The sequence below is a fragment of the Sorghum bicolor genome, chromosome 1 (assembly GCF_000003195.3).
Source record: "Sorghum bicolor cultivar BTx623 chromosome 1, Sorghum_bicolor_NCBIv3, whole genome shotgun sequence".
Classification (NCBI taxonomy): domain Eukaryota; kingdom Viridiplantae; phylum Streptophyta; class Magnoliopsida; order Poales; family Poaceae; genus Sorghum; species Sorghum bicolor.
In genome coordinates, this window is record NC_012870.2 from 10,240,392 (window position 1) to 10,266,172 (window position 25,781).

Sequence of the window (25,781 nt, forward strand, 5' to 3'; positions counted from 1 at the left end):
CAAACAGCCCCTAAACAACAACAAGAAGATAAGAATTTGTGGTTTGATTAGTTATGCCAAACCAGATTGTAAATGATATGAGTTTGTCCGCTGTTTTTCCAGTCCTATATCATATCAATCTAGAGCGTATATACTTGAGTCAAACAGAAAATGGTGGTTGTGGCAGTCTGATCGTGCGTTAACGTCAAACTATTAGTTTTTGTTTAATCGTTGATTGGGAGCATGTTTTCTTGCTGCTTACTACTCTATAGCTTGTGTTGTTAACTGTCGGCGATGAGATTAGCATTCGCAGACTGAGTAGAATCATATTGTTGATCGCATGCTAAGAAGTTATCATAATACTGAAATGCACGGTTTGTAGGTATCGCCAGTATTAGCAGCATCTTTTGAATACTTTTACTTTTTCGACGTGTCTGCTAACATCTGAGCCAAAATTACATTAAGAAACCCTAGAGAGGTTTTATCGATTGCCCCTCCACCTGTTTAATAGTTGTTACATTTTGGAAGCATGATCATCAGGACTATAATAATTCATGGTCAGCAACGATACGACGCTTTGGAAGGAAGCAAGGGACCAAAACCATTGCACTGAAAAGGGAAAACGCGTGGTGGGTGGGTCGGCGTATTGACTCAGATGCTCATCAGTATCCAAATCGTCAAGATTGGTAGGCCCGGGCCTTGTTTACTTTCCAAATTTTTTACAAAATTGCTACGATATCTCTTTCGTTTGTATGTGACAAATATTGTCCAATCATAGATTAACTAGACTCAAAAGATTCGTCTCGTAAATTTCAATCAAACTGTACAATTAGTTTTTATTTCCGTCTATATTTAATACTTGATGGCGAATCTTGAAAAATTTTAGGATTTAGGATGAAAGTAAACAAGCTCCAGACGGAGGCTGTTACGGTAGCTTGCGAAGTCGCGGATGCCTCTTGAAGCCCTAGCGTCGTGTCCTCGGAGTGTTTGGCAATTGCACAGTACTTCCTCAATCCAAATTGTAAGTCATTCTAAAAATTTTGGAGAGTCAAATTTTTTAAAGTTTGACCAAATTTATATGATAAAATAATAATTATTATGATACCAACTAAATATCATTAGATTCTTTCTTAATTATATTTTCATAGTATACTCACTTTACGTTATAAATCTTAGTATTTCACTCTATAATTTTGGTCAAACGTGAAAATATTTTGACTCTCCAAGATTCTTGGAATGACTTACAATTTTAGGATGGAGGGGGTAGAAAGGAGGAGGTAAATTACTGGTGTGAGCTAACGGATGAAATTAAGGTAGTAATTTGACTTCTAGTCTCAGTCCCTTATTCGGTTTGTAGAGGGAAAAAAGAACGGGAGTTGAAGATAGAATTTATGTCCCCTGGTTGATGTGTAGAATTTTTAGGCCTTGTTTAGTTCCATATAAATTTTGCAAAAAAATTCTAATTTCTCGTCACATCGAGTTTATTTGTAATTTAGGAGACAAATCTTTTGAGCCTAGTTACTCCATGATTGAACAATATTTGTGAAATACAAACAAAATTGCTACAATATCTATTTTGTAATTTTTTTTGCAACTAAACAAAAGCCTTAGTGTGGAATTCATATAATGCCTAAAAAAGAATAAGGGGACACTTGCAAAAGCAGACCGTGAAAAATAAATGTCAAGGGGGCAACTTTGCTTGGGCGAATATGAAAACTTATTAATGTTCCAATTGTACTGTAATAAATTTATTTTAGGTGCAAGGAGAGATTTTGCCATGTTTTCCCTAGTAACAAAGGAAATACGTGATGTATTACATTTAAGTTTTTTTCTTTGCGAGGATACATTAAAGTATTTTTGTTTCAACTGAATTAAATTTATTACTCTCTAAAACTTAGAATTATTACTACTTCATCAGGATAATAAACTAAATCTTAATGAATTTTTTGCGGTTCAAACAATGTACGTAGAGGACAGGATTAACGATCAAGACCAACTACTACTCCTGCTACCTGATCGCTGTCGCCATTAATAATTCTATCTTGGATTTATTCGTGAAGAATCTTGAGCTGATAAGCTGATTGATTGCTGAAATCAATTGAATCGGCCGGTGAAGAACAGATTAGGAGAGGTCCCTCCAGCTGAAATGATGACGACGTAGCATAATGGGCTAATGGCCCGCTACTTCTAGAAGGCGACCTCGTGTCAAACATTATAAGCTGGTCGACGTCGATCCGTTTCCATGTGACTCGCGTTTTCTTTCATTCACATTATTAGCATCCCACAGAAAATCGTCACATGTCTCCACAGTTTTGATTTTCTGTTATACTATGGCCTTGTTTAGTTCACCCCAAAAATAAAAAAAGGTTTCAAGATTTCCGATCACATCGAATCTTGTGTCACATGCCTAAAACTTTAAATACAGACGAAATCAAAAACTAATTGCACAGTTTACTTGTAAATCGCGAGACAAATCTTTGATCCTAGATAGTAAATGATTGAACAATATTTACCGCAAACAAACGAAAGTGCTACAGTAACGGAATCTAAAAAAATTTCGCATGCCTAAACAAGGCCTATCTCGTACAAATCTAGAAGTTGCATCGTGTACCCTTAGAAACTCATTATAGGACCCCAAAAAGGAAAATAATGATAACTTCTTTTTTGCGAATGAATGAAAAGAATGCTAAGTAAAATTGCACAACCTTATGATTTTGCTTGATTATTAATCTTGATGTGGTGTGTGAACATATTTTGAGAGATCGTCATCGTCGTATCTAATCCTAACTACTTCCTTAAACATAAAAAAACTCTACTGGCCCAAAATCCAAATAGCTCGTCTCAAAAAAAAAAAAAAAAAACTCCCCCTAATCCACAAGTCATCAAGAAGCACTTTAAAGCTACTACTAACCAATTCTTCCACATCCCAAACTGCAAGAACGCAAGACAGAAGCGAGTACCAGAAAAGAAAAGGAAAAAAAAAAAATCCCAAACCCGCAACGGCCATGTCTCCACTGCTCCGCCGCGTCCTTCTCCTCGCCCTCGCCGCCGCCGTCGCGGCCACGGCGTCCGCCGCGTCGCTGAACGGCGCGGCGAACGACCTGCTCCCCAAGTACGGCCTCCCGAAGGGGCTCATCCCGGACTCCGTGGCCTCCTACAGCTTTGACGAGGCCACGGGCGCCTTCGAGATCCACCTCGCCAGCACCTGTTACGTCCACTTCGGCTCCCACCTCGTCTACTACGAGAGGACCATAACGGGCAAGCTCTCCGAGGGCGCCATCTCGGACCTCTCCGGCGTCCAGGCCAAGAAGCTCTTCCTCTGGGTCTACGTCACGGGGATGGTCGCGCACCCCGACCAGGGCACCATCGAGTTCCAGGCCGGATTCATCTCGGAGTCTCTGTCGGCCTCGATGTTTGACGATGTGCCCACCTGCGGTTCCAGCGTCGGTGCGCAGCTGCGCGGCGCGGCTGGGGTGATCGGGGAGCTTGGGCTGCTCCCCGTTGCGCAGGTACTTTTATGCCTCTTATATAAGTTGCTTGTATCGAATCGGTTGGGAGATGGACGGAAATTTAGTCCCACTTTTGTTTGCTTGCTTGATTGATGTGGCATAGTAAGATAGAAGTAATAGTTGTTCTGCGGCTCTTAGGAGTTTGATCTGCAAGTTCTTGTTGCTTAGATTTCACACTGAGACTTGCAGATCCAATTTGACCTTCACATCCTGAGCGATTGAAATTGGAGGACTCGTTTTAGCTTGAGTACTCTTTAGCTTTAACTACAGTTGTTGACTTGCTGTGATAGCTGGATCTTAGTGTACAGCATGCTCATGAGTCCAATGATGGAGCCAACAGGAGCCAGCCACTGGTTGCCCTAATGAACTGTACTGCCAAATGGCATGTGTCATGAATTCATGGTGTGACCTCCCATATAATATAGGAATTTCTAATTTTACTTTAAATTGCGATCTTGTCACCTAGCAGTGGCTATATTTTGGAGATAAGGTAAGCTATGGGCCATAAGCTTAACATCCACTAGTAGGTTTCATTGGTTGAACTTGTCTGATCATGTTCCAGATTAGATAGTAGTGGATAAAGAGTGGACACCTTCTTTGATGCTGAAACCAAAGGAGAGGGAGGGACCTATAGGCTGTAGTGGTTGGCTTGGCTCTTGCAGGACATTAGGTACCGAAAATATGTAGTTTCACTTGGGCTTTTAGCATCTAAAGTAACTGTTAGATAGTAGCGGAGAAAGAGTGGATACCATGTGTTGGTGCTGAAACCAGAGGAGGGGAAAGGACCTATAGGATGTAGCGGCTGGCTTGGCTCTTGCAGGGCATTAAGTACTGAAAATATGTAGTTTCACTTGGGCTTTGGCATCTAACGTAATAATATTGGATGGTTTTGGTGTCTGTTTCAATTATATAATTTTAGATATTTTCTTATGTTTCAGTGGAAAGAATATTATATCTCAGTGACTAGGTCTGTTCCAATCTGTTCATTTTACATTAAGACAACATAGCTTTGAATGATCTCACTCATGCATTGTTCTATAGTACTAGATGAAGAAGACACTCCTTTGAGTTGCGAAAATGTCAAATGTGACCTTGATAGGTTTCTTTTGCCATTTTCACTGTTGGATTTTTTGTGCCCATTATTGTATCTTTCATTGGTGGTAGGAATGTGTTAGGTGTTGTAAATTTCCTTCATTTGTTGTCTGCAAACATGGGTACCGAGCTTTTATTTTGGAAATCCAATTCATTTGGGCTGAAAATGATTCTGAGAGAAAAGGAACACTTTTAGTATCGTGTGCTTCAGTGAAGCTGACAGTCAGTAGCACATAGCAGTCTAAAGATTTTGTTTATATTATAATACTTGATATTTCATACTCGTGGAAATAGTTGGTTTGCTTCTCATGTTGTATGTTTTATTGTTACATAATGAAATTTAATATGCCACATGATGCTGTAGGAGGATAGTTTTTTTCACCCTGTGATATGGGTAATATTTTGGAATATCCGAATATCCAAGTAGTCAAACCATAAGACATAACAGAATTCATCACATTTTATTTTTCTTGTTAGGAACTGCAATCTAGAGTAATTCCTTGTTCTATTTGGATTTTTATTATTTGCAGCAATAAAGGCACTGACTACTATTTAGTGCACTTTAGTATTCCTTGAGCTATTGATCACTGGCAAAAATAGGAAATCCTTGAGCTGAATACTAGATGAAAAGCACCTAGACCTAACAAAATTAAGTGAATACCCAAAACATTTGTAATTTTGTTTCTATCTTCCATACATAGTTCACTAACTTCTAGAGTTCTAGGAGATGGGACTCTTGAAAATTCTTTTCCATTTTTTGGCTATGTATGGAAAGAGAGAAATAAAATGACTACAATTTTAAGTATTAGCTTAATTTTGTTAGGTCTAGGTGCATTTCTTCTTTTAGTATTCAAGGTTCTTTAATTCGGTGGCGTATATATATCCTCGATGGATCTAGGAATTGTTTTGTTCTCCTAGTTTGGCTCCTTAGATTAGTATAATTGGTTTAGGCTAATGACTTAGGTGATACCCTTGTACAAAGCATCAGATCCTGGGGCATATGTATATGTGAAAGAGTCCTACCCTGACATGAATAGCAAATCCAAACAGACTTGGTCTAAAGACTTTATGTCATGTACTGTAGTATTGTGTTCCACTAGTCCTTAACAGCAACTCCTATTGACTTTCCAAATCCACTATGCATCCTGCTCCAGGGTCCAGATCACTGTTTTTGCATTCATAAAAAATGTCGGCTGAAGTGTTGGCAATTTGGCATGGATATCTTGTCCCTTTTCCCTTTCGTGGGATCTTGGAACAACAGATATTTGGCGTAGTCTTGTGAGTTACTCTTTGAGAACTGGGGACGGGTAGCCCTATTATTGTCTGGCGTGTTGCAAATTCTGTTGCATTTTACCGAAATATCTGTTAATATGCTAATCATGCGGATAGTTTTCCCATCCTTGTTTGTTTGTATGGTCTCTAAATATTCTGATTCTTTGGATGAGCTGTTTGGGAAGATATGTAGGATGACAAGAGTGAACAAATGGAGTTACTTTGTGAAGACATATATCTAACTCATGAGTTGATGCCTTCTCTCATATTTGGCTGTTTCACCCTGTGCCATATACTTGTTGCACTGCTGTCTCCTCTTTGCCACTGAACATGCTTGTGTCAATCAAGTTGGCGTCAGCATGAAAGTCAAGTTGGATACAACATTTTTTATCTCCGCGTGGTTATTTACCGTAGTTATTTCACACGAATAAGTTTTTACCTCAGTGTTAATAAATCTGACGATATGTGTTCTTGCCCTTCCAGGCCTGAACCTCGAGTTGAGAATCCACACTCCCAGAGAACCGCAGGACCGCCCTTCCAGTTTGCTGTCGCCTGAGCACTAGAGTGCAAGACGTTCTGCTGCGGTGTCTTCTGCCTGTACCAGTATCTAGTTGTAATGTTGCTCCCGGTCTCAAATGGACATCGATGGATGCTCTGTAGAAATGTATATCCATAATATGCTGTTACCGAACCTGCGTAGGATGTAGGCAGAGAGTCTCTTGTACTCCCGGATCCGGATCATCATATATTCATGTCATCGCGTGTGGAACCATGAACTGCCCCAGAAGTGTCGCGGCACGGGCTTGTCTGAAAAGCCATGGCCTTTGAGCTTGTTGGCTGTCTGAAAAGTTATGGCCCGTTCGTTAATTTATTATGAGAGAAGAAAAAAGGAAAAAGTCTACTTTTCCTTCCCTAATTTTAAGTCTGCATTTCCTCCTTCAACTTCAAAACAGGATAAATCATCTCCTTCAACTTTTTAAACCGTGTATTTTACCTCTTTTAAGCGGTGCTATAGTACGGTGGTTTTGTTTTTTTGTTTTTTATTATTTTGGCTAAATATTTGAAAAATCATAGTAAATTACAGAAAAAATTATAAAATAGATAATTTTATTGAACTTCATATAAGTATATCTACGTAGTGGTACAAAATTTTTGATATAAAGGTTTTGTCTTTTTCTTTTTTATTTATTTCGGCTAAATATTTCGGCAAAACCGTCTTCGAAACCGCTCCAGGGAGGTAAAATACACGGTTTGAAAAGTTGAGAGGGTGATTTATCTAGTTTTGGTATTGAGAGAGGAAAAGCGGAGACTTTTTCCGAGGAAAAAATGGCTGGCTGACAGATTCAGCGCTTAAGCCAATTGTTGCTGCGGACTGCGGTTATTGTCAACCGGGCATGAAAAGTTTGGTGTGGCGGGTGATTTTCTGCCGTGCCCCGATTTGGCCCAAACGGCCCAGGAACGCATAGCAGACGAGACAGAGTCCTCGCAAGCCGTTAGTCATTCAAAACAGAATTATACCCCGGAAGCCGTGCGACGCGGGCGCGCGATCCCGCGATCTCCTGCCCACCGTCACTCTGCCCGTTCCGCTCGGCGCCTACCACGGTGGTACTGAGACGGAGTCGAGTCGATCGTCCTCCACTCTCTGCCCCTCACGCCATATTATATAGCCTCTGAGCCTCAGCCGCCCCCAGCTGGAACGCCATATTATAGATCCAAAAAAGTCGCGTGCTAGCTCTGGGCGCCCGCCGTACCCAACATTCCTATCCGATCCGACGACGATTCGTCATCTGCTATCTGATACCGCGATCGGGTCTCTTTGTCTTCCACCTCGATCGTCCGTTGTCTCGCGCAGCAGGTGGAGGAGAACTGGAGATGATGAGCGCCGTACGTCGTCAATCAGCTCAGCTGGCGAGATGGTGCTCGTGCCGAGACGACAATACCTAACGCGCCCTGCGGTACGTTGTGGTTCCAGATCCAGATGGATGTACCTGTACGTATGCAAGTTGCCCCGCTCCATCGAAACAATGCGGCCACGCCGTGATCCTTCTCTTCTGTGACACGTTTCTTCTGCTTCTGTGCATGCAGGGACATCATCCTGCGGCAACCGATGTAGTGTAGGCCTTGCAATTGCAACACACGATGTGCACGTTTGTTGTTTCCTCAGGTATGCAGCTATACACTTCACTTTCCAAAGTAGCACTTCATTGTTCCTCCGGACTCGAGATCAAGATGCTCTGTTACCAATCGCAAAGCTGGTTCTGAGATACGATCGATATGTTGTTGCTTTTTGCTTTCAGGGTATCGCAATGCATGGTTCCGGTTTGGCACGTCCAAATGCAGGCGCAACGTCAACTTGCACTGTTTTCTTCGGGGGATGATCATCGGTAAGTGAGATTTCTGAATGAGAATGCACGTCTTGCGCGAACCCAACCATATCCAGCCTGTTCGCTGGATAGTCAGTTAGCCTTCTGTTAATAATCTAAAAATTATTTTAGTACCGTGCCAGGTTTGACCACTTCTATATTGAAACAACTTTCTCGTTCCAATCAGAAAATTTATTTGACATTCCAGTCAAACGGAACTTTTAGTTTAACAGAAAACCCCATTTGGTTCTCTTGTGGCCATTTTTAATCTCACTTTAAAACTCTTCACTTGCAGCATTGCGGTCTCAGCTAGAGAAGCGTTGCAGTACTCGCTCGGTCACAATGTCTGCAGAAACGAAACACAAAGGTATAGGTGCGTCAATTCCATTCTGGTTTTTAGCTCATATATGATTTTTGCTTTACTAGTACATGAAATTCTACTTTTAGACGATTTGACACGTGATCAATTGATACAAGCTGCCTTTTCTAAATAATGCTGAGCTAGATCGATGAGCTTTCTATTTTTACTATCACATCGTTAGAGCAAACTTTAACAGCTTAACTAAAATTAGTAGCTAAATTCCATTATTTAATTATTTTGTAAAATCGAAAACTCTTAAAACAAGAGGCTCAGAAGAGCCTTGCTGTTTTACAAAGTTAGATTGCGAGTGCTTGTGGTTGACTTTCTATGACCACTAAAAATCAAGGGATAGCTAACTTACTATTTTAGAGCATCTACAAGAGATAAGCTATATATGATATGTAGTCTATATTTTGGTATTTTCAGCAAAAAAAAAAGTCAAGCTAAGTATAGCATGGAGTTATCTATTTTAGATTAGAAAGGCACTTGGAGTTATCTATTTTTTGAAGGAGTTTTTTATTTTAGAGAATAGCTAAATCATCAAGTTAGCAGTCTAATTTTACAAACTCTCTTAGAGTTGCTCTTACAAAGTATAATACATTTCTTGGAGCCTATTTTTTCTATATAAATTCTAAAATGGCCTCCATAACAAGAATAGCCAAACTATTTGAGTTGCTCTTAGACTTTACAGCTTAGAAATGATAGGCTCATATATTAAATTAAAATACTCCCTCCATTCTCTTCTATAAAGCATTTTATCATTCAACATCCTCCATCAATCTCAGCCACTAACAAGATTCAGGTTGTCAAAAAATGCTTAATCTTGGCAACAATAACCGGCTTAGTGAATTCATCTACAAGTTGATCACTAGAGGAGATAAATCTCACGTCCAATAACTTTTGTGCAACACGCTCCCCTAACAAAGTGAAAATCAATTTTAATATGCTTTGTGCTCACGTGAAACACTAGATTAGCTGCTAGGTACTTGGCACCCAAATTGTCACACCATAATCTAGCCACTAATGGATAGGAATACCAAGTTCTTGCAAAATCTTTTGCACCCACATCTTTTCAGCGGTGACATTGGCAAGCGACTTATATTTAGCTTTAGTGGAGGAGCAAGACATGGTAGGTTGCTTTCAGGCACTCCAAGAGATCAAATTTTTATCGAAGAACACAACAAAACCACCAGACCTCCTGTCATCCACACAACCTGTCCAGTCAACATCCGAAAAGCACTCACCATCATAGAATTTGATTTAGAAATCTTGAGCCCAATATTCGACGAACCTCATACATACCGTTGGTCTTTTAATGACACTTCAATGAACAGGTGTAGGAGTATGGAGAGACTGACACACTTTATTCACAACAAAACAAATGTCTAGACTTGTGAGTGTAAGGTGCTGCAATGCTACCACCATTTTGTGATACTTGGTTGAATCCACTGCACCAAGTTGATTACCATTAGTCAAACTGAGCTTATCCATAGTGGATAGAGACGTATCAATAGATTTGCAGTTGCTCATTCTTGCTCATGATAGAATATCTTAGGCATTTTTTTGTTGGGAAAACACTAATCCTTCTTGGTATAGAAATTGCGAACATTAGAGGCACTGTTACTCCGTAACAAACTTCTCTTCAAGGTGGTACCACTAAATTAAAAAGCTGAATTTCCAACATATCTATTATTGGAGCTCACTCTAGCCCTTAGTGGTGTGCTTAGGACCAACACGCTTGCTTCAGTATATTAAGAACAGATAGAAGAGAGATAAGACATATGAAATGTTTTAACCATTAAATGTAGAAATGAGTAGACCGAGATGATAAGGAACATACAGGATACCGATTTAGTAAAGGCATACAGCTAGACACTCTTCAATTTAGAATGACCATTTAGTTTTATTGAAATACCCGTTGCATATGGCTCAAGACACTACCAATTGATTACTTTGTTAGTAGATTTAAGAAAAAACAAAAAAGGAAGACTCAAATTGACCATAACATATCAGTGTTACAAATGTAGCTAAACCAACATACCGTCACATCAACAACCCATATTCCAACACAAGATTGATTGAAAGAACAACCAAGAAGTTTTCCCTCGTGGACATTCAAATCAACAAGTCTAGACCATTCCACATCAACAGTATGACATCTTCTTGCCTCCCAAGAGAAAACATGCTTAATTTAAGAAAAAATGTATCTCTAGAAGTCATAGGGTACAAGAAGTTCTCTTGACATGATCACTTGAGAAAACAACAACCCTACCTTTAAGCTTTCGTGGAACCCACACAATAGAGATTTTCCATCAGGATTGAATGTAATGGACGATACACCTGTTGCCTAGTATTGTTTATAGAAACACAAGAAGTAATTCTAATGAAACAAAATAAGAATTCAAATTAAGTATGGGCCTCAAAATTGAATTGAATTATGCTGAATAACATTAGCATATGACTGTTTGTGGTATAAAGTAGCAACAAACAGGGAGATCTAAGTTTATGTTCAATATCTGTTTCTTTTTTTATGGAACATAGAGATGAGATCTCCACCCAAGTTACTAATTACATTTAGCACAGATCTCCAATCATAAACTAACTAGGTTGAAAGATTCGTTACAGTCAAACTGTGTAATTAGTTTTTGTTTTCATTTATATTTAATGTAGCATGCATGTGCCGTAAGATTCGATGTGATACGGAATCTTGAAAATTTTAGGTACTTTTTGTGAACTAAACAAGGCCTGTATCACGACAGAAGCTCGATTTCTGTGTACGTATTGCCTGCATCAAGGCAGCCTCAAATGCATGGTCTCGTGCACCGTTTTCATTCAGTAATAGAAACCAAATACGATGCTTGAATGAGACCACCCAGGTAAAGCATGCGAGGATTGACTGATCCAGCCTACCAATCAGCCCCGTAGGGAATGGTCGTCTCTGAGCTGAGCACGCGGGATCCAGATGCGGGCGTGAGAGATTTAGTTTCTTCCGTGTGCTTTTCCCCTCGTTGGTGCCATATATTTCTCTCGGTGGTGGAGGAAGCCCAAGGGCATGGCGGTGGCGGATCTCAAGGTCATGGCAGCGGTGGAGCCCAAGGACACAGGGCGGCATTGGAGCAAGGGTGCAGCAATGATGATGGCCTCCACCATAGTTGGTCGTGGCAGCAACGGCAACACGGCAACCTAAATCCTAGAACCACCGCATCAACCGTCCGTCGGTCTGCCCTGGTGAAAACACCGCCGGTCCACCCTGCTGGAAATGCCTCCGGTCCGCCTCCTTAATCTACCCCTAGCTTGGCCATCCTGCTCGAGATCGACCACACTAGTCTCCAGCTATAGAAGATCTGGCCAAATCCTTGCACAGGAGTCTGCTGTGACAGAGCTGGTGAAGAAGGGTGCAAGACAGTTCATGCTGCTAAGCTATTCATTCTTGGCCGAGAACTGTACATAGATAGGAGTAATTGTAGTCATGGCTTTGGATCTAACAGCTTTACAACCTGGCTTTTGTATGAATGTTCATGTTCATTTGATATAATTTACTATCTATTTAGCTGAATGTTTTGTTATGTAATTTACCATCTCTAAAAATTGTTATGCCATCTGTTCATTGACAACAGTAGGAGCCAACAATGCAACACCATCCATGACAGGAAGGAGGAAGAGCGGTTTATTGAAAATAACAGTCCTATTTTTGGTGATTTTAATTGATGGGGAATGTGTTTTGGTGATTTCAATTCTGAAAATATCACTTTTATCTATGTTCAGACTTGCAGTTCATAGTTATATGTTCCATATCTGAAATTGTTGGAGTGATCACTATCTGCCGTTTGTTCAGTTTCAGTTACTGGATCGGAACTTGAAAACATGTCTGTTCAGTCAATATTTAGAATGATCACTAACTGTCATGGAGTAGATCATTCTAACAAATATATTATTTTGTATTTATAAACTTTGATTTTGTTCTATGCCTGATAGCAGTTTTGGTCATTGACCTTGAGGTATAAGTGCAAGCAGAAGATCGATATGACGAAGTCAGTAAGATGTTGATCAGGTTATCAACTTTTTTTCTTTTAAATTAGCTAAGTTGTCATAAGAATGTGGATGTACTATTTTTAATTTTTAGTTTCTAGTTGCTTGTGGGTGTGAATTCATGTCTTATCAAATAGCAACACAATGGTATACTAAAATGATATTCATGATTGATCATTGCTACATGTGAGCATTAAACCACTTGTAGACAGTTGAATAGACGACTTCTATCTATGGGTTGTATGAACTGTCTATTAAGTTGTTTGTGTCATGGATTCCAAGAACTCACAGACAGGTCCCTATCCGTGGGCTGTACATGCCCTAATCTTTTTTAAGTGTACCTACACAAATATACCCAAAACTCAACCAACCATTCAAATGAAGTGACGAGATTCACTCTAATCTTCCCTTTATCTTACTCATATCCATCGCTAGGATCAAACTCATCACTAATCCTAAACCATCCAGTATCCACCACGCGTGAAGCCTGACCCTTGGTCTCCCATCCTGCACTCTTCCTGGCGCAGACTCTTCGGTTCCTTTAGCTCCCCGACGTCCATCGCCAGGGCAACGATCCCGGCCATCAGGACGCTGAGCCACCAAGCGAGCATCTCTCTCCTTGGCATCCATCCTGCTGGGAGAACCAAGTCCTCAAGGCTAAGCATGTTTGTCTTCCCCACGCTGAGGATCTCCATATTCCCCACGGTCGGCATCTCCATCTTCCCTGAGGCCGGCAACCGAGTGGGCAAGTGCAACCCTCCGCGATGGAGGCACGCGCTCCTCCTAGATCAGGCCTCGACGATTCAGGTACCAACACGAGCACAAACCCTGGCTGGGGCGTCCAGCATGGGCACGACCTCTGGCTTGGACAGAGGCTGGCACAAGGGCAGTCCGTGAGAGGAGCAGGGTAACCGGTGGTCCAGAGGTGGGCACATGGGGATAAGCTGGTCTGCATCGTCGCCTAGAGTGACATGTTCCTTGGAGCCAGGGCGGTGGTGACATCCAGCCGCCATGTGTTCTCCACTAGAAACCTAGCCAGGTAAGTCTATCGTTGTTCTAGTTTGAAGAATGCGTCGTGCAGAGCGGGCTGCTTGTGCAACTATACCATCGATTCGATTTGTGACCCATGCTTTAGTTCTTGGATCGGTGGCCGTGCAGTGGAGGAGGTGGTTGTCATTTTTCAGGTTCAAGTTGTGGTGGATGATCCCAACCACGGGTGCATGCGTGGCGACTGTGTCGACGGAGACGCACATGTTGCTTCTGGAGTACACAAGCGAGGCAGGCTCTGCGGCCAGGACGGAACCTGACTCACTATATGCACTGATGCTGCCAGTTCTTGACGGCGTCTTCCGAGCCACCCGTTAGGGAGCCGTGACGACGAGCTCTAGTTCTGCTTCGAGAGTGAGCTTTGTCTGCTACCATCAGCCGCATTCTGATTTTTTATGTATTCGATCACATAAAAATGTGCATAACTTAGGATTGTTGGTAGGTGATCCTAAGGTCCGGACGATGGAAGTTGTTGATGCCGTGTTCATCAACTTAGGGGCCAACTCCTTCAATCTTCCAAAGGAATCCACCAATTAATGTCATTCTCAAGTCCTAAAATAACCCTGCTCTTATCCTGGTAGTCTGTCAGGTAAAGCTTTTTCAACACTCCACTGTTAATTAAGTTGCTTCTTGGGAAGCTTTTAATTTCTTCTCCTTTTCTTATGTTTTGTTTAAATTCATCACACAATATCAGATTCCTTCAAATTTGGATTGGTTTGGGTGGTGCACTTGGATGCAGCTTAAAAAGCTATTAACCCAAGTGGGATTGAGGAGGGCCTTCAAAGGTTTCTTGAGAAGAGTTGCAGGAAGATGTCTAGCAAAGAGACCATCAGGCTCGCCATTAGAGCACTCCTTGAGGTATATACTCATCACTTAATTACCAATGGAGTGTTAAAATTTGGACTCTATATGTACTCTGTCAGTTTGATTGTTCATGAATAGAGGTATCATCAACTATAGATCCCAGTTTAAAGAAAAGTGTTGAAACTAAATAAGTTAGATAAAATTAGTTGTACTGAACTTGTGTCGTCTTAGGACTTGTTTGTTTTGGAGTTATCTCAGGCGGGAAGGCGTTCATAGAGGCCTCGAGACCGAGAAGTTAACGTGCCGGCACCATGGACTGGCTTGGCTGTGGGTCATTGTAGCTGCACCAGTGATCGGCAACATCCAACTCTGGTCTTGCTCCTCCATTGGCCTCCTCGGCACCTATAGGTCTAGGTGTGCGCTCGCCTTGCCCGAGCCTATTTCTATAGTGATTTTGTTGATCTATTTGTTCTGCTTGGCGTTGAAGGGATGACAGATAGCAGTGTCCTGGGAGTTAATAAGCAGGTGCCAGGAATTTGAAACATTAATATTGAATGATGGCTGCTCAGCAAGAAAGCTTTGGGACTTGCTATAGTCAATATGTTTGCTAAAATGAGTTTTTTTGGATTTTCCGTGTGTTTGGGCTATGCAGGCATGTGTTGAACAATCAGCAAGCTGGAACACTTGGTATCAAAAATAATATAAAAGGTTGACAACCATGTGTGCTACCCGCTACACAATAGATGTTTGTCGGATGTCATACTCATACTAAAGTGATCATTTTGTACCTTTTGCTATTGTTAGGCTCAGGCAAAAAAAGAGCTAGGCAAAAACAATGTTGGGAAATTCATAAATTTATAACATGGAAAATAATGTTTTTGCTTGTTTGCTATAGCTTTCTGAAAGGTGTTTGAATTTTGTCTGTCCTGGGAGTTAATATGCCACCTATTAGTTTTAAATTTGATATGTCTGCAAGGTGTTTGACGAAATGGCTTGATTTATGACCGAGACAAGTCAGCAAAGAAAGCACTGGTGTGTCCGGCCTTGAGACCTTATGTGAATCGAGAATGATCACCTTGTAACTTAGTGGGATTGCAGAGGCTGATACCCATCTCCACCAAGGTCAGTCGAAAGAGACAAAGCTCTCTCTGATTCTCAAGCCGCTCGCCATGAATTGAAGATTTTTCAGTTGTTTGTGCTAGACCTCAAAGTTTGTGTTTTTGTTATGATGTTTTTTCCTCTGAGTATAGACTGACAAGGTGTCTGTGCTTGAAGTGAGATGGGTGCTTCTTTTTAATGTTTTTAATTTGAAGTGAGAGGGAGTTCATTAAGTCGTGGATACCTTTCATTTTCATTTGTTTATAATTTAAGTTTAGACCATTACCCCACATTACTTTATTATATCTTTTTTATACATACTGCTGATGTTTTCTCTCAAATAAAGTTGAAATTGCGGTAGCCATATGAATTTAATTATATAACTACAGGTCAACCAGTTCCTGCTATACAATTTTCTTGCCTTGATGCATTCCACCCTTCATAACAATGTTAAAATTTTGTTTGGATCGTTGTATATTTTGTATGCAGCTTGCCCTGTAAATTCTTGTTAACCAATTAGGAAAATGAAAACCAATATGTTTAGTGGTAATTTTTCTCTTGTGCCATTGACCTTTACAGGGCCTTGGAATAAGAAATGCCTTGCTGAATTTGGGATTGTTACAGATTGTGGCACCAACTGGAGTCGATGATCAGTATCTTACAAATGCCCTAATAAAGATAAATTGCAAGGTCTGTTTCTCTTTTTCTTTGAGATTTGAAAGTATGGCTACATTTGTATATGATAAGTATTTTTTCGTTTTCAAACAGTAGGATGTTGTTAAACCATCTTTTTGAGCGTTGTTGGTTCGATCTATGAGTTGTGTTGTCATGCTAAGTGTATATCCTGTTGGTTGAATTCTGCTTTATTGCATTGCATGCAAGTGTGATATGTTTCAGTAGTGGCCCCAACTTGAGATTGTGCACATTGGCATGAATGACTTTCATTTGTCATTCGGGATTATTTGGGACTTGCTGGTCTGATAATTTACAGTAGCCTGAGCGTGAATTCGGGATGAAGACACGAGCTGATTATATCAGAACAAGTGTCCTCTATTCTTTCTCTTGTGTTGGTAATGCAGAGGCAAATCATATCTTTTTGTTAATATGTTTGTGTCAAAATAGGTAGGTGTGATGCAGACACATTCATTTGGAGTAATGTGGTGGAAATCTAAGTTACTTTGTAATGGCTTAATGCCCTGAGGTGCAGATGTGCCTTGTCAGACTTTTTGTGTATAAGGAATTGAAAGAATAGTGCTTTAATCAATGAATGAATATGGTCTGTTTTGATCAATGTTTTAAATAGCACGCTATTTTCACGCTATAACACCGTTATAGCGGCCAGAATAAGTCGACGCGAAGCTATACCTCATTTTTACGCTATCAACGCTATTGGCGCTATAGCGCGCTATAGCGTCGCTAAACTGAAATAGCGTCATAGTGCCGCTATTTACGCGCTATTGCTGTTTATCTGTGATCATGTTGTCATGCACTTATTTGTTGTGTTGTGCTTATGCACTTGTGGTTAAGCACTATGTAGTCATGCATTATGCTTATGAGTTAGTTATGTATTAACATTTAAACTGTGAAACACCTGTGATTTATGATTTGTGATTGTGAAATATGATGGTTGTTTGAGCTTGTTGTTGTCTATTATATATTTTGTCTGTTTCCAAATAAAATAGCGCGCTAGCGCGCTATAGCACCGCTATAGCGTCGCTATAACGTGGATAGCTACAGCACGCTGCTGTGTACAACAGCCGCTATAGCAAGGCTATAGCGCCGCTATAGCGTTCGCTATAGCGCAAATAGCGTCTGGGACACGAAGACGCTATTTTCTATAGCCCGCTATTTAAAACATTGGTTTTGATGCTTAAGCTCTTATATGTTGGATTAACACATGTATGCTAATGAGAATTGCGATATGAATTTTAAATACAAGGTTTGCAGTTTGTGTTAATATTTAAATGTTGTCCATTTAGGCCTTAATTTCTCGTTATAAGATGGTAGAAATATACCTCAGTGTTGCATCCTAGGAAAATAGGTTTTACATGTACCATGATGTGATTGTGATACTACATGATTTCAGCTGCCGCTGGTCACCACTAGCCATTGTTTGTTAGAAACAAAGAACAACAATGTGTGGGGCAGCAAGCCATGGTCATGGTCAATCACAAGCATGTTTAAGCAGACTTTATTCAACATTGATACTGCATCGTGTTTGGTTGATTATATGTACATTTTTAAAATAAGATCGTAACGTTAGCACGATCACTATATTAACATTAGTAATGGAGCCTTTTGTCAAACCAAACGATAAAATCTAGTTATACCCATAGCCCGAAAAAAAAAAAGACCCACGCGGGATAAACATCACAAAATGTTACTACGTGGTGAGTCCACGCTCGTCGTATACGTGAACGTGAGTGACTCGGCCTGAATTGTCGAGTGTGACGAGCATGCCGGCCGGATGGCGGATCGTCCTAGGCGGTCAGGCGGAGCGTGATACAAATCGACCGCCGCCACCACGCGCCTGCTAGGCTAGGCCCGGAGCCATCTGGCTGCCCCGCTGCGCCCACGTGGCGTTCGTGGGCGCCCCGCCTGACGAACTTTGCGCTGATTTCTGTTTGGAAGCGACGCAACGAACGACTAGCTTGGGTGCCATCGGCCACGCATGCCACCGCGAATTCTAACGAATTTGCGTTTTACATGAGTTCTGAGTAGAATTTGAAACTATACCTCAGGGCGCAAGTGCGTTGACATTGTCTCATAGATGGTTTTGTACAGTGCTAATGTCCAACCAACACATATAATGAGTTACCTTTTAGGATATCTTATATTAATTAATTATTCTTTTTTAATAATCAATAAAATAGTTGTCTCATGGCTGTCTTAAAATTTTTTTATGAGACGGTTGCTTCACCAAACAATCATCTCTTTCTCTCACTTTTCCCTTTCTGCTCCCTGTCCTCAAAAATAAGATCACACATTTTATGGGATCGTATTTAAGTCTGTTGATATTTTATCTGCCTTTGTTTAGATCTCATGGTCTAAAGTTTAGCCACTAAACTTTAACTCTTAAAGCTCTAAACATGTAGTTTAAGGTTGTGTCTAAAGTTTAGCTAATCTTACAAAAACAAAATTAGCTCATTAGACTATAAAAAGTGAGCTAGATTGACCTAAAATTTAGCTTTTAAAAAATTGTGCATCAACCACGTACTCAAACGGATATTATTGCTAGTTATTAATGTATAAGATTTTTACTCGTAGTAAAACATCGATATATTTACTACTAACTTCATCCTAAATATATTGACTTTTCTAAATATATTCTTTTTATTATGTATCTATACACAGTGTATATCTAAGTGCATAATAAAATATATTAATCTGGAAAAATCAAAACATCTTCAAATTTAAAACGGAGGGAGTAGTTATAATTATTTGTAAACTGAAGACAACTATGACCCTATTTGGATTCCTCCCGTTTTTATCAGATTCTTAAAAATCACGAAGTTGATATCCAGGTTTTGCCGGTTTCTTATGACCCAATAAATAAATTTAGATTCTTAAAAATTAAGGATTTAAATACCCATCAATTTTTTTACTCGGAATTCAGATTTAGAAACTACAGACAAAAACTGGATTTTTAAGAATCCAAAATCGATCCAAACAGGGCTTGCCCTTACCTTTGATCCCTCATTAAAACAGCTGGTACGCGATGTCATTCTAATGTTAAAGAGCCGGTTTAGGTCTTTATGATGATGGTACAACACATGTTCCATGACTGACCATTCTGATAATTGTACATTTCCTTTAACTAATTTGATAGTTGTATAGTACCCGGGTACTGTATCCTTTATCTCAAGCGAATGGCAACGTTTTGAGTGCAAACAAACTGTACCCGAGAGCAAAAACAACCCAAATTAGCAAACTCTTAGGCCTTGTTTAGTTTCTAAAAAAAAATTTAAAATTCCACATCATATCAGATTTTACGACATATGCATAAAATATTAAATATAGACGAAAACAAAAACTAATTACACAGTTTAACTGTAATTTATGAGACAAATATTTTGAGCCTTTAAATCTAGTTAGTCTATAATTAGACAATAATTATTAAATACAAACAAAAATACTATAGTATCTAAAATTTAAAAGTTTTATCAACTCAACAAGGTCTTAAAAGGACGTGCACGCGAAAAAATATATAAAAACGACACGCCTTCTCCTGCTATCCGGCACCTTAAACCTCGCGAATTTTCCAAAGCTCTCGAACGCACCCCGCCGCGCAGTCGCGCTCGAACGCACCGTTTCCCTCCTGTCGTCACCGCTCACCACCCTCCAGAAAATCCAACACGTGCCGGCGCCGCCCATGCGCCGGCAACGCCGCACCGCCGGCGGCCTCCGCCCGGTGCTGCTGCTACTCCCCTTCGCCGCGCTCATTTCGGTCGGAACCTTCTCCCTACACTACGCCGACCGCCTCCTCAGCTCTGACACGGGCACGGCGCAGCGGGCCGCTTCGCCGTCCCGGCACCAGCAGCAGCGTCGGCTGCCCGTCTCCACCCTCGACGTGCGCGCGCTCGACGCCGCCGCCCCGGCCCCGCCGCTGCACGAGGCCGCCGCGCGCGCCTTCCGGTCCGGCGGGCGCCTCCTCCGCGACGCCCTCTCTTCCTCCCCCTCGTCATCCGCCCCCGCGCCGCCGCCCGCGGCCGCGGGTGCCGACGGCGCGACGCGGTGCCCGGCCTCGATCACGCGGTCGGGCGCGTATCTGCACCTGCCCTGCGGGCTGGCGCTGGGGTCACACGTCACGCTGGTCGGCGCGCCGCGGGGCGGTCGAGGCGCGGCTGGCGTCGCGCAGTTTTCGGTGGAGCTGCGCGGTGAAGGCGACGGGGACGCGGCGCCGACGATACTGCACTTCAACCCGCGGCTCAGCGGGGACTGGAGCCGCCGCCCGGTGATCGAGCTGAATACGCGCTTCCGCGGACAATGGGGACCCGCGCTCCGGTGCGAGGGCCGCCCGTCGCGCCACGACGAGGAGACCGGTGCGTCGGTGCCTCTGTCTCTTCCTTGCTTGCTGTGACAGTACCAGTGCTACTTTTTACCGTCAATATCTCCTTCATGATTGCACGGTGATAGTGATACTGTTAAATAAACTGGAGGATTAGTCATCAAATGGTAGCCCAATCCCATAAGGAACCAGTTTATATAGTAGGGGGGAAAAACGTGATGGTACTCAACAGGGTAAATTAGGATGTTAGTAGTTTGCATTAAGAGAGCTGTGGTTCGCGCCTTCAGGGTAGGTGTTACTATGATTGTAGTTTTGATCGTACGGTTGGTGCACAGAAGTCTCCACCTCTCGGCTCTTTTGGGATGTTCCATTAATTAGCATTGTAGCTTTTGACATATGGGGTTATTGATTTGCAATCTGACTGAACCAGTGGATCCTAGGGAACTATTCAAATAGAAAATTGCTGCAACTGGCTGTGTTGCTCTACATAAGATACTGATAGCCACAGGGTCAGCTACTTTTATTGATGGAATGGTATATCATTCTAACAATGGGAAACTCCTAACGAAGTGTAGATACGAAAATGTCATTCAAGGAATACTGTAGTGATTGTTCTTTTGAGGAGGGCAGCAAGACAATTTAGTTGATCTTTGACAAACTGAATGAGCCCAAGAACATGTTGCTGCACAACCCGTTCTGGTCCTTTCCCAACAATAAGTTTCCTTCGTTAAGTTGATGCTTCTATAAAAGGAGACATGCCTCCTTGTCGAGAGTAGCAATGCCATGCGAAGAGCTTATACATAATGGAGCCCTCTCATCCTCTGCCACCATTTTTACTAGGGCTGTTGGCACATTTGGTAGAAGCAATTCATGGATTGTTTCTTTTCCTTTAACATGACAGTATTCGTCTTATCATTTTCTGTTGTAGCATATCTGTTAGCTGTACTCGTAGTGCACATGTTATGATTTTCTGATGTAGTGTCTGTTAGTTGTTGCTATTCCTAGGCTCCTAGCTCAGCAACAGATGAAACCTAGTATAACTGAACCTGCCATCAAGCATTTGTACCCTGAGCGCTCAGTTGTGCAATCATAAACAACACAGAATAGCTGTGGATACTATATCTTTTTTGTTTTCCTTTTTTTTAAAAAAAAGGAGGATTTCTGTCTCTTCGGTCTTACATAACATAATCTATATACATTGTACGAAATGTTTATGATGATGCACCCGTGTAGATATAATAGACCATAGAGATGGTGGACACAATCCTTATTAGGTTCTATAAAATGTTTCCCAACATCTCCATAGTTAAAATGTATACCTGATTCGTAGAGGATGCCTGCCTGACAACATTATGGCATTCTACATAAATTGTTTGTAATGAGAACTGTTGACATCATGAAAAAAGTTTGGCAGATTATTGATGTCAAGTCTCTTATATTGCTAACCCGTGGTGCAGTTGATGGATTAGTGACATGTGAGGAATGGTCTGGAAACATTGGTGGTGCATCAGAGGAGTTGAAGAGATTGCAGTTGCAGAACCGTGTTGCTGGAAAGAATAACAGAAATTGGATACATTGGCCATATCCATTCTTGGAGGAAGAATTGTTTGTTCTAACACTAAGTACTGGTTTAGAAGGCTACCATTTTCATGTTGATGGGAAGCATGTCGCATCTTTTCCTTATCGTGTTGTAAGCTGAGCTTCCTTTCTAAACCATTTACTTGATTTAGTTTATGCGTGCCCTGTTCTTGTTTCTTAATTGGCAAAATGTTCTAATCTATCGGTGCATTTTTTTTTATTTCAAGGGCTTTGTTCTTGAGGATGCCAAAATCTTTTCTGTGAATGGTAATATTGATATCAAATCAATAGTAGCTGGTTCTTTACCGACGGCTCATCCAAGCATTGCACAGAGAAATCTGGAGTTGCTAACAGAACTAAAAACCCCTCCTCTTGGGAAAGAGAATATTGAGCTGTTCATAGGTGTTCTTTCAGCAGGGAGCCATTTCACTGAGCGTATGGCCGTGAGGAGATCTTGGATGTCTTTGATGCGAAATTCATCAAGCATAGTGGCACGTTTTTTTGTTGCATTGGTAATATCTCGAAAAAGGTTGTCTTCCTCCGTTTTGTCTTGATAGGAATATAAATAACTGAAACATGTTTTAGGGCAGAACGGCAGAAAGGAAGTGAATGAAGATTTGATAAAAGAAGCAGATTTCTTCAGGGACATTGTCATTGTCCCTTTTGCGGATAGCTATGATCTGGTTGTTCTGAAGACTGTTGCCATTTGTGACTATGTGGTATGTAGCACAAGGGTAGATAAACACATTATAGGAGTATTTCAAGTGCATTTTCTGACAGTTTGTATGCACATGCTCTCCCATTTTTTCATGTTGTTGTTTGAACTTTGAAGGCTCATGTTGTTCCGGCGAAGTATGTCATGAAGTGTGATGATGATACCTTTGTTGGACTTGATTCGGTAATGGCTGAAGTTAAGAAAATTCCAGATGGCAAAAGCTTTTATTTGGGGAACATGAACTACTACCACAGGCCACTGCGGGAGGGAAAATGGGCCGTCTCATATGAGGTAGAACATCATCTCTATGGATCAATTTTAAAATACACAGATTGATTATTACTCTAGTTATATGGCCTTAGATATGAAAAGTAGTGAAAATTCATCATGGTATAAACACAGCAAAGATGTCAGAATGACAAATCAAACTATTTGGTTTGTAACTAGTATAGGATAGTTGCATGAAACTTCAATGTCGTGAATTAATTGAACTGTCGTATTTTCCAATTGCTAAAGTTGAAGACCTGCCATTTACATTTACACCTTGTCACTACCCTATGGGTGCGGCATCCTTAAGTGCTACAGTAGCGAGTTTGACTGAACAAATGGTTTGAAAGATATTTGTTAGGCATGTAACTGGCTGTCACTTCATGAGCATCACAAGATGTCCACGTGAATACATTATTGTCTCCTGTAATCATGTAGGCTAATTGTCTCTCACTGCAGCACGCATGATTGAGGTGTATCAATTGAACTCTTTTGTAACGTTGTTTCAAATTCCAGGAGTGGCCCAGAGAAGAGTACCCGCCTTATGCTGATGGTGCAGGCTATGTCGTTTCTTCTGACATTGCAAACTTCGTCGCAACCGAAATGAAGAATGGCAGACTAAATGTAAGATCTCTCTCCACTCCTTTCGTATCAGATAGCAGATGATATATTAGCTGCATGCAACCTGCAATCCAAATGGGATCCACACTAGCACTCAAGAACCACCTGCTTTAACTTCGGTTCCCGTGGATGATACCACTCTTGTTGAAAACAGAATACACATGAACCCACCCCAATCATGCCTGACCCTGAAAAGATTTACCAAAAGTCAAAAGTGGCTGTGTGCACACGGGTGCTTAACAAATGATTACGTATTGAGTCTTCAAGGGAATAAACAACAACAAATGATTGCGTTTCCTCAGCTGTTCAAGATGGAGGATGTGAGCATGGGGATGTGGGTGGGGCAATTCAACCTCTCGCGGACGGGGAACGCCGTGGCGTACGTCCACAGCGCCGGTTTCTGCCAGTCCGGCTGCGTCAATGGCTACCTCACCGCGCACTACCAGTCGCCGGCGCAGATGGTGTGCCTCTGGGAGAAGCTACGGCGAGGCAACACATGGTGCTGCAACGCAAGGTGACCGTCCATACCTCTAGGGCTCTGCCCCCGGGGGTTCACTTCAGCTGGGATGGGAATGGGCTAATAAGGTAACAAACCACAGATACGCCTGTACATTGGAGGGTACATATACAGTCATACGGATGTTCGTGTTTCCACTGATCGGAAGCAGCCATGGACACAAAATACGTCTCAAACTGGAAGGATGGGTAGTTTGAGTTTACACATCATATTTTTTTAAGGAGTTTACATATCATATCTGTAAACGTAATCAACGGTACCATAGTATAGTAGTCTCTCTTGTGGTGCATAAATGCATAAATATACATATTGTACTAGTGTATTCCCGTTGGTGCTGGTCCAGAAGAATGCCCAGGCGAACAGTTCGCGGCATGGGGCTCATGCTCAAGTCCAGATCGGAATGTCTGCAAGATCAGGCCATCACTGTTAGACAAAGGGAGTGCAGACGTGCAATCGGACGATCGGTCTTTTTGTCAGCGACACGCCGTGACAAAAGGAGAGCACGGTTACAGGCTACAGGCCTACTGCTAGCCTGGTCGGTCCGGCCGTGCCGACCCTACTAACATGCGCTCCTGGACTCACTCATGGTTAGCTCGACGTCCTGTGTCCCTGTCTGTGTTCCTGGCAGTCGTAAGTCGTAACCCGTCGGCCGTGCCCTCCTCCTCAGGTACGGGCTCAGTAGCTAATCCTTGGGTGACTTGGATTAGACTCGTGATTAACCTTCTCGTTCTCAAGTAACTAGGCTCTTTGCTGAGTCTGGTTGCTGCCTCGTGGACGCTTTATTGAGAGGCGTGCATCTGCAATTTATCCATGTCAGATCAGTGGCATGTTGTCTAAAATAATCTCAACGGTTTTACAAATAGCATATATGGCCTTGTTTAGTTCTCCAAAAGTTTTACAAAAATTTTCAGATTCCTCATCGCATCGAATCTTTAGATGTATGCATGGAGTATTAAATATAGATAAAAATAAAAATTAATTGCACAGTTTAGTCGAAATTGACGAGACGAATCTTTTGAGCCTAGTTAGTCCATAATTGGACAATATTTGTCAAATACAAACGAAAGTGCTACTATTCCTATTTTGCAAAAAATTTTGGAAGTAAACAAGGCCATACTCCCTTCGTCCCAAAAAAAAAGTATCGTTTTAGGTTTTCGTGCTATAAGTTTGACTCGATTTATATAAAATACGTGGAATATTTGTATCTTTTATTTGTTCAGTTGCTAGCAGCCTAGTTGACTAGGAAGGCCAAGCTGTTATTTTTAAGACAGTAACCGATTTTATTCAGTTTTTTTGAACATTTAAACAGGAAAAGATCTGTTTGTATTTATTTATGTATGAGGTGCTCAGATCCGGATATTTATGATCTCTATAACTCTCTAAGGCTTTAATTAGTGGCAGTGCTTTGCAAGAAATGTAGCCAAGAGCACTGGTTGTTCTTGTACCGGAAGTCTGGAACTAACCACTGTTGCTTCTTTCTTTAGGCTTTGTTCAGTTTCTAAAATTTTTTATTCTTTGTCA

At 41.4% G+C, this 25,781-nt stretch overlaps 3 protein-coding genes across 5 annotated transcripts; all 3 read left to right on the top strand.

Moving 5' to 3' along the window:
• On the top strand, positions 2,884-6,748 carry LOC8062965 (uncharacterized protein At5g01610). The gene is made up of 2 exons (XM_002464011.2): positions 2,884-3,488; positions 6,336-6,748. The coding sequence occupies exons 1-2, from the start codon at positions 2,985-2,987 to the stop codon at positions 6,339-6,341; spliced, it is 510 nt and encodes a 169-aa protein (XP_002464056.1). The 5' UTR covers positions 2,884-2,984; the 3' UTR covers positions 6,342-6,748.
• On the top strand, positions 7,542-12,803 carry LOC110430788. Of its 3 annotated transcripts, none has more exons than XM_021448744.1 (5): positions 7,542-7,842; positions 7,938-8,016; positions 8,150-8,236; positions 8,511-8,588; positions 12,194-12,803. In XM_021448744.1, exons 2-5 carry the CDS (start codon positions 7,992-7,994, stop codon positions 12,373-12,375), a joined length of 372 nt encoding a protein of 123 aa, XP_021304419.1. In that variant the 5' UTR covers positions 7,542-7,842; positions 7,938-7,991; the 3' UTR covers positions 12,376-12,803. The 3 variants fall into 3 exon arrangements, with proteins under 3 accessions (XP_021304419.1, XP_021304417.1, XP_021304425.1); XM_021448742.1 differs by having other exon boundaries at positions 7,542-7,807; XM_021448750.1 differs by having other exon boundaries at positions 7,542-7,807; positions 8,511-8,582.
• On the top strand, positions 19,927-24,586 carry LOC8062966 (hydroxyproline O-galactosyltransferase GALT5). Its single transcript, XM_021463033.1, has 7 exons — positions 19,927-20,596; positions 22,020-22,252; positions 22,368-22,652; positions 22,731-22,859; positions 22,973-23,146; positions 23,639-23,746; positions 24,046-24,586. The coding sequence occupies exons 1-7, from the start codon at positions 19,927-19,929 to the stop codon at positions 24,259-24,261; spliced, it is 1,815 nt and encodes a 604-aa protein (XP_021318708.1). The 3' UTR covers positions 24,262-24,586.

Coding starts and splice junctions, on each gene's coding strand:
- LOC8062965 (XM_002464011.2), top strand. CDS start 2,985: ATGTCTCCACTGCTCCGCCGCGTCCTTCTCCTCGCCCTCGCCGCCGCC.
- LOC8062966 (XM_021463033.1), top strand. CDS start 19,927: ATGCGCCGGCAACGCCGCACCGCCGGCGGCCTCCGCCCGGTGCTGCTG. Junction 22,860..22,972: donor TTGCCATTTGTGACTATGTG/GTATGTAGCACA, acceptor TGAACTTTGAAG/GCTCATGTTGTTCCGGCGAA. Junction 23,147..23,638: donor AATGGGCCGTCTCATATGAG/GTAGAACATCAT, acceptor TTCAAATTCCAG/GAGTGGCCCAGAGAAGAGTA.
- LOC110430788 (XM_021448744.1), top strand. CDS start 7,992: ATGTGCACGTTTGTTGTTTCCTCAG. Junction 8,017..8,149: donor CACGTTTGTTGTTTCCTCAG/GTATGCAGCTAT, acceptor TTTTGCTTTCAG/GGTATCGCAATGCATGGTTC. Junction 8,589..12,193: donor AACGAAACACAAAGGTATAG/GTGCGTCAATTC, acceptor CATTGACAACAG/TAGGAGCCAACAATGCAACA.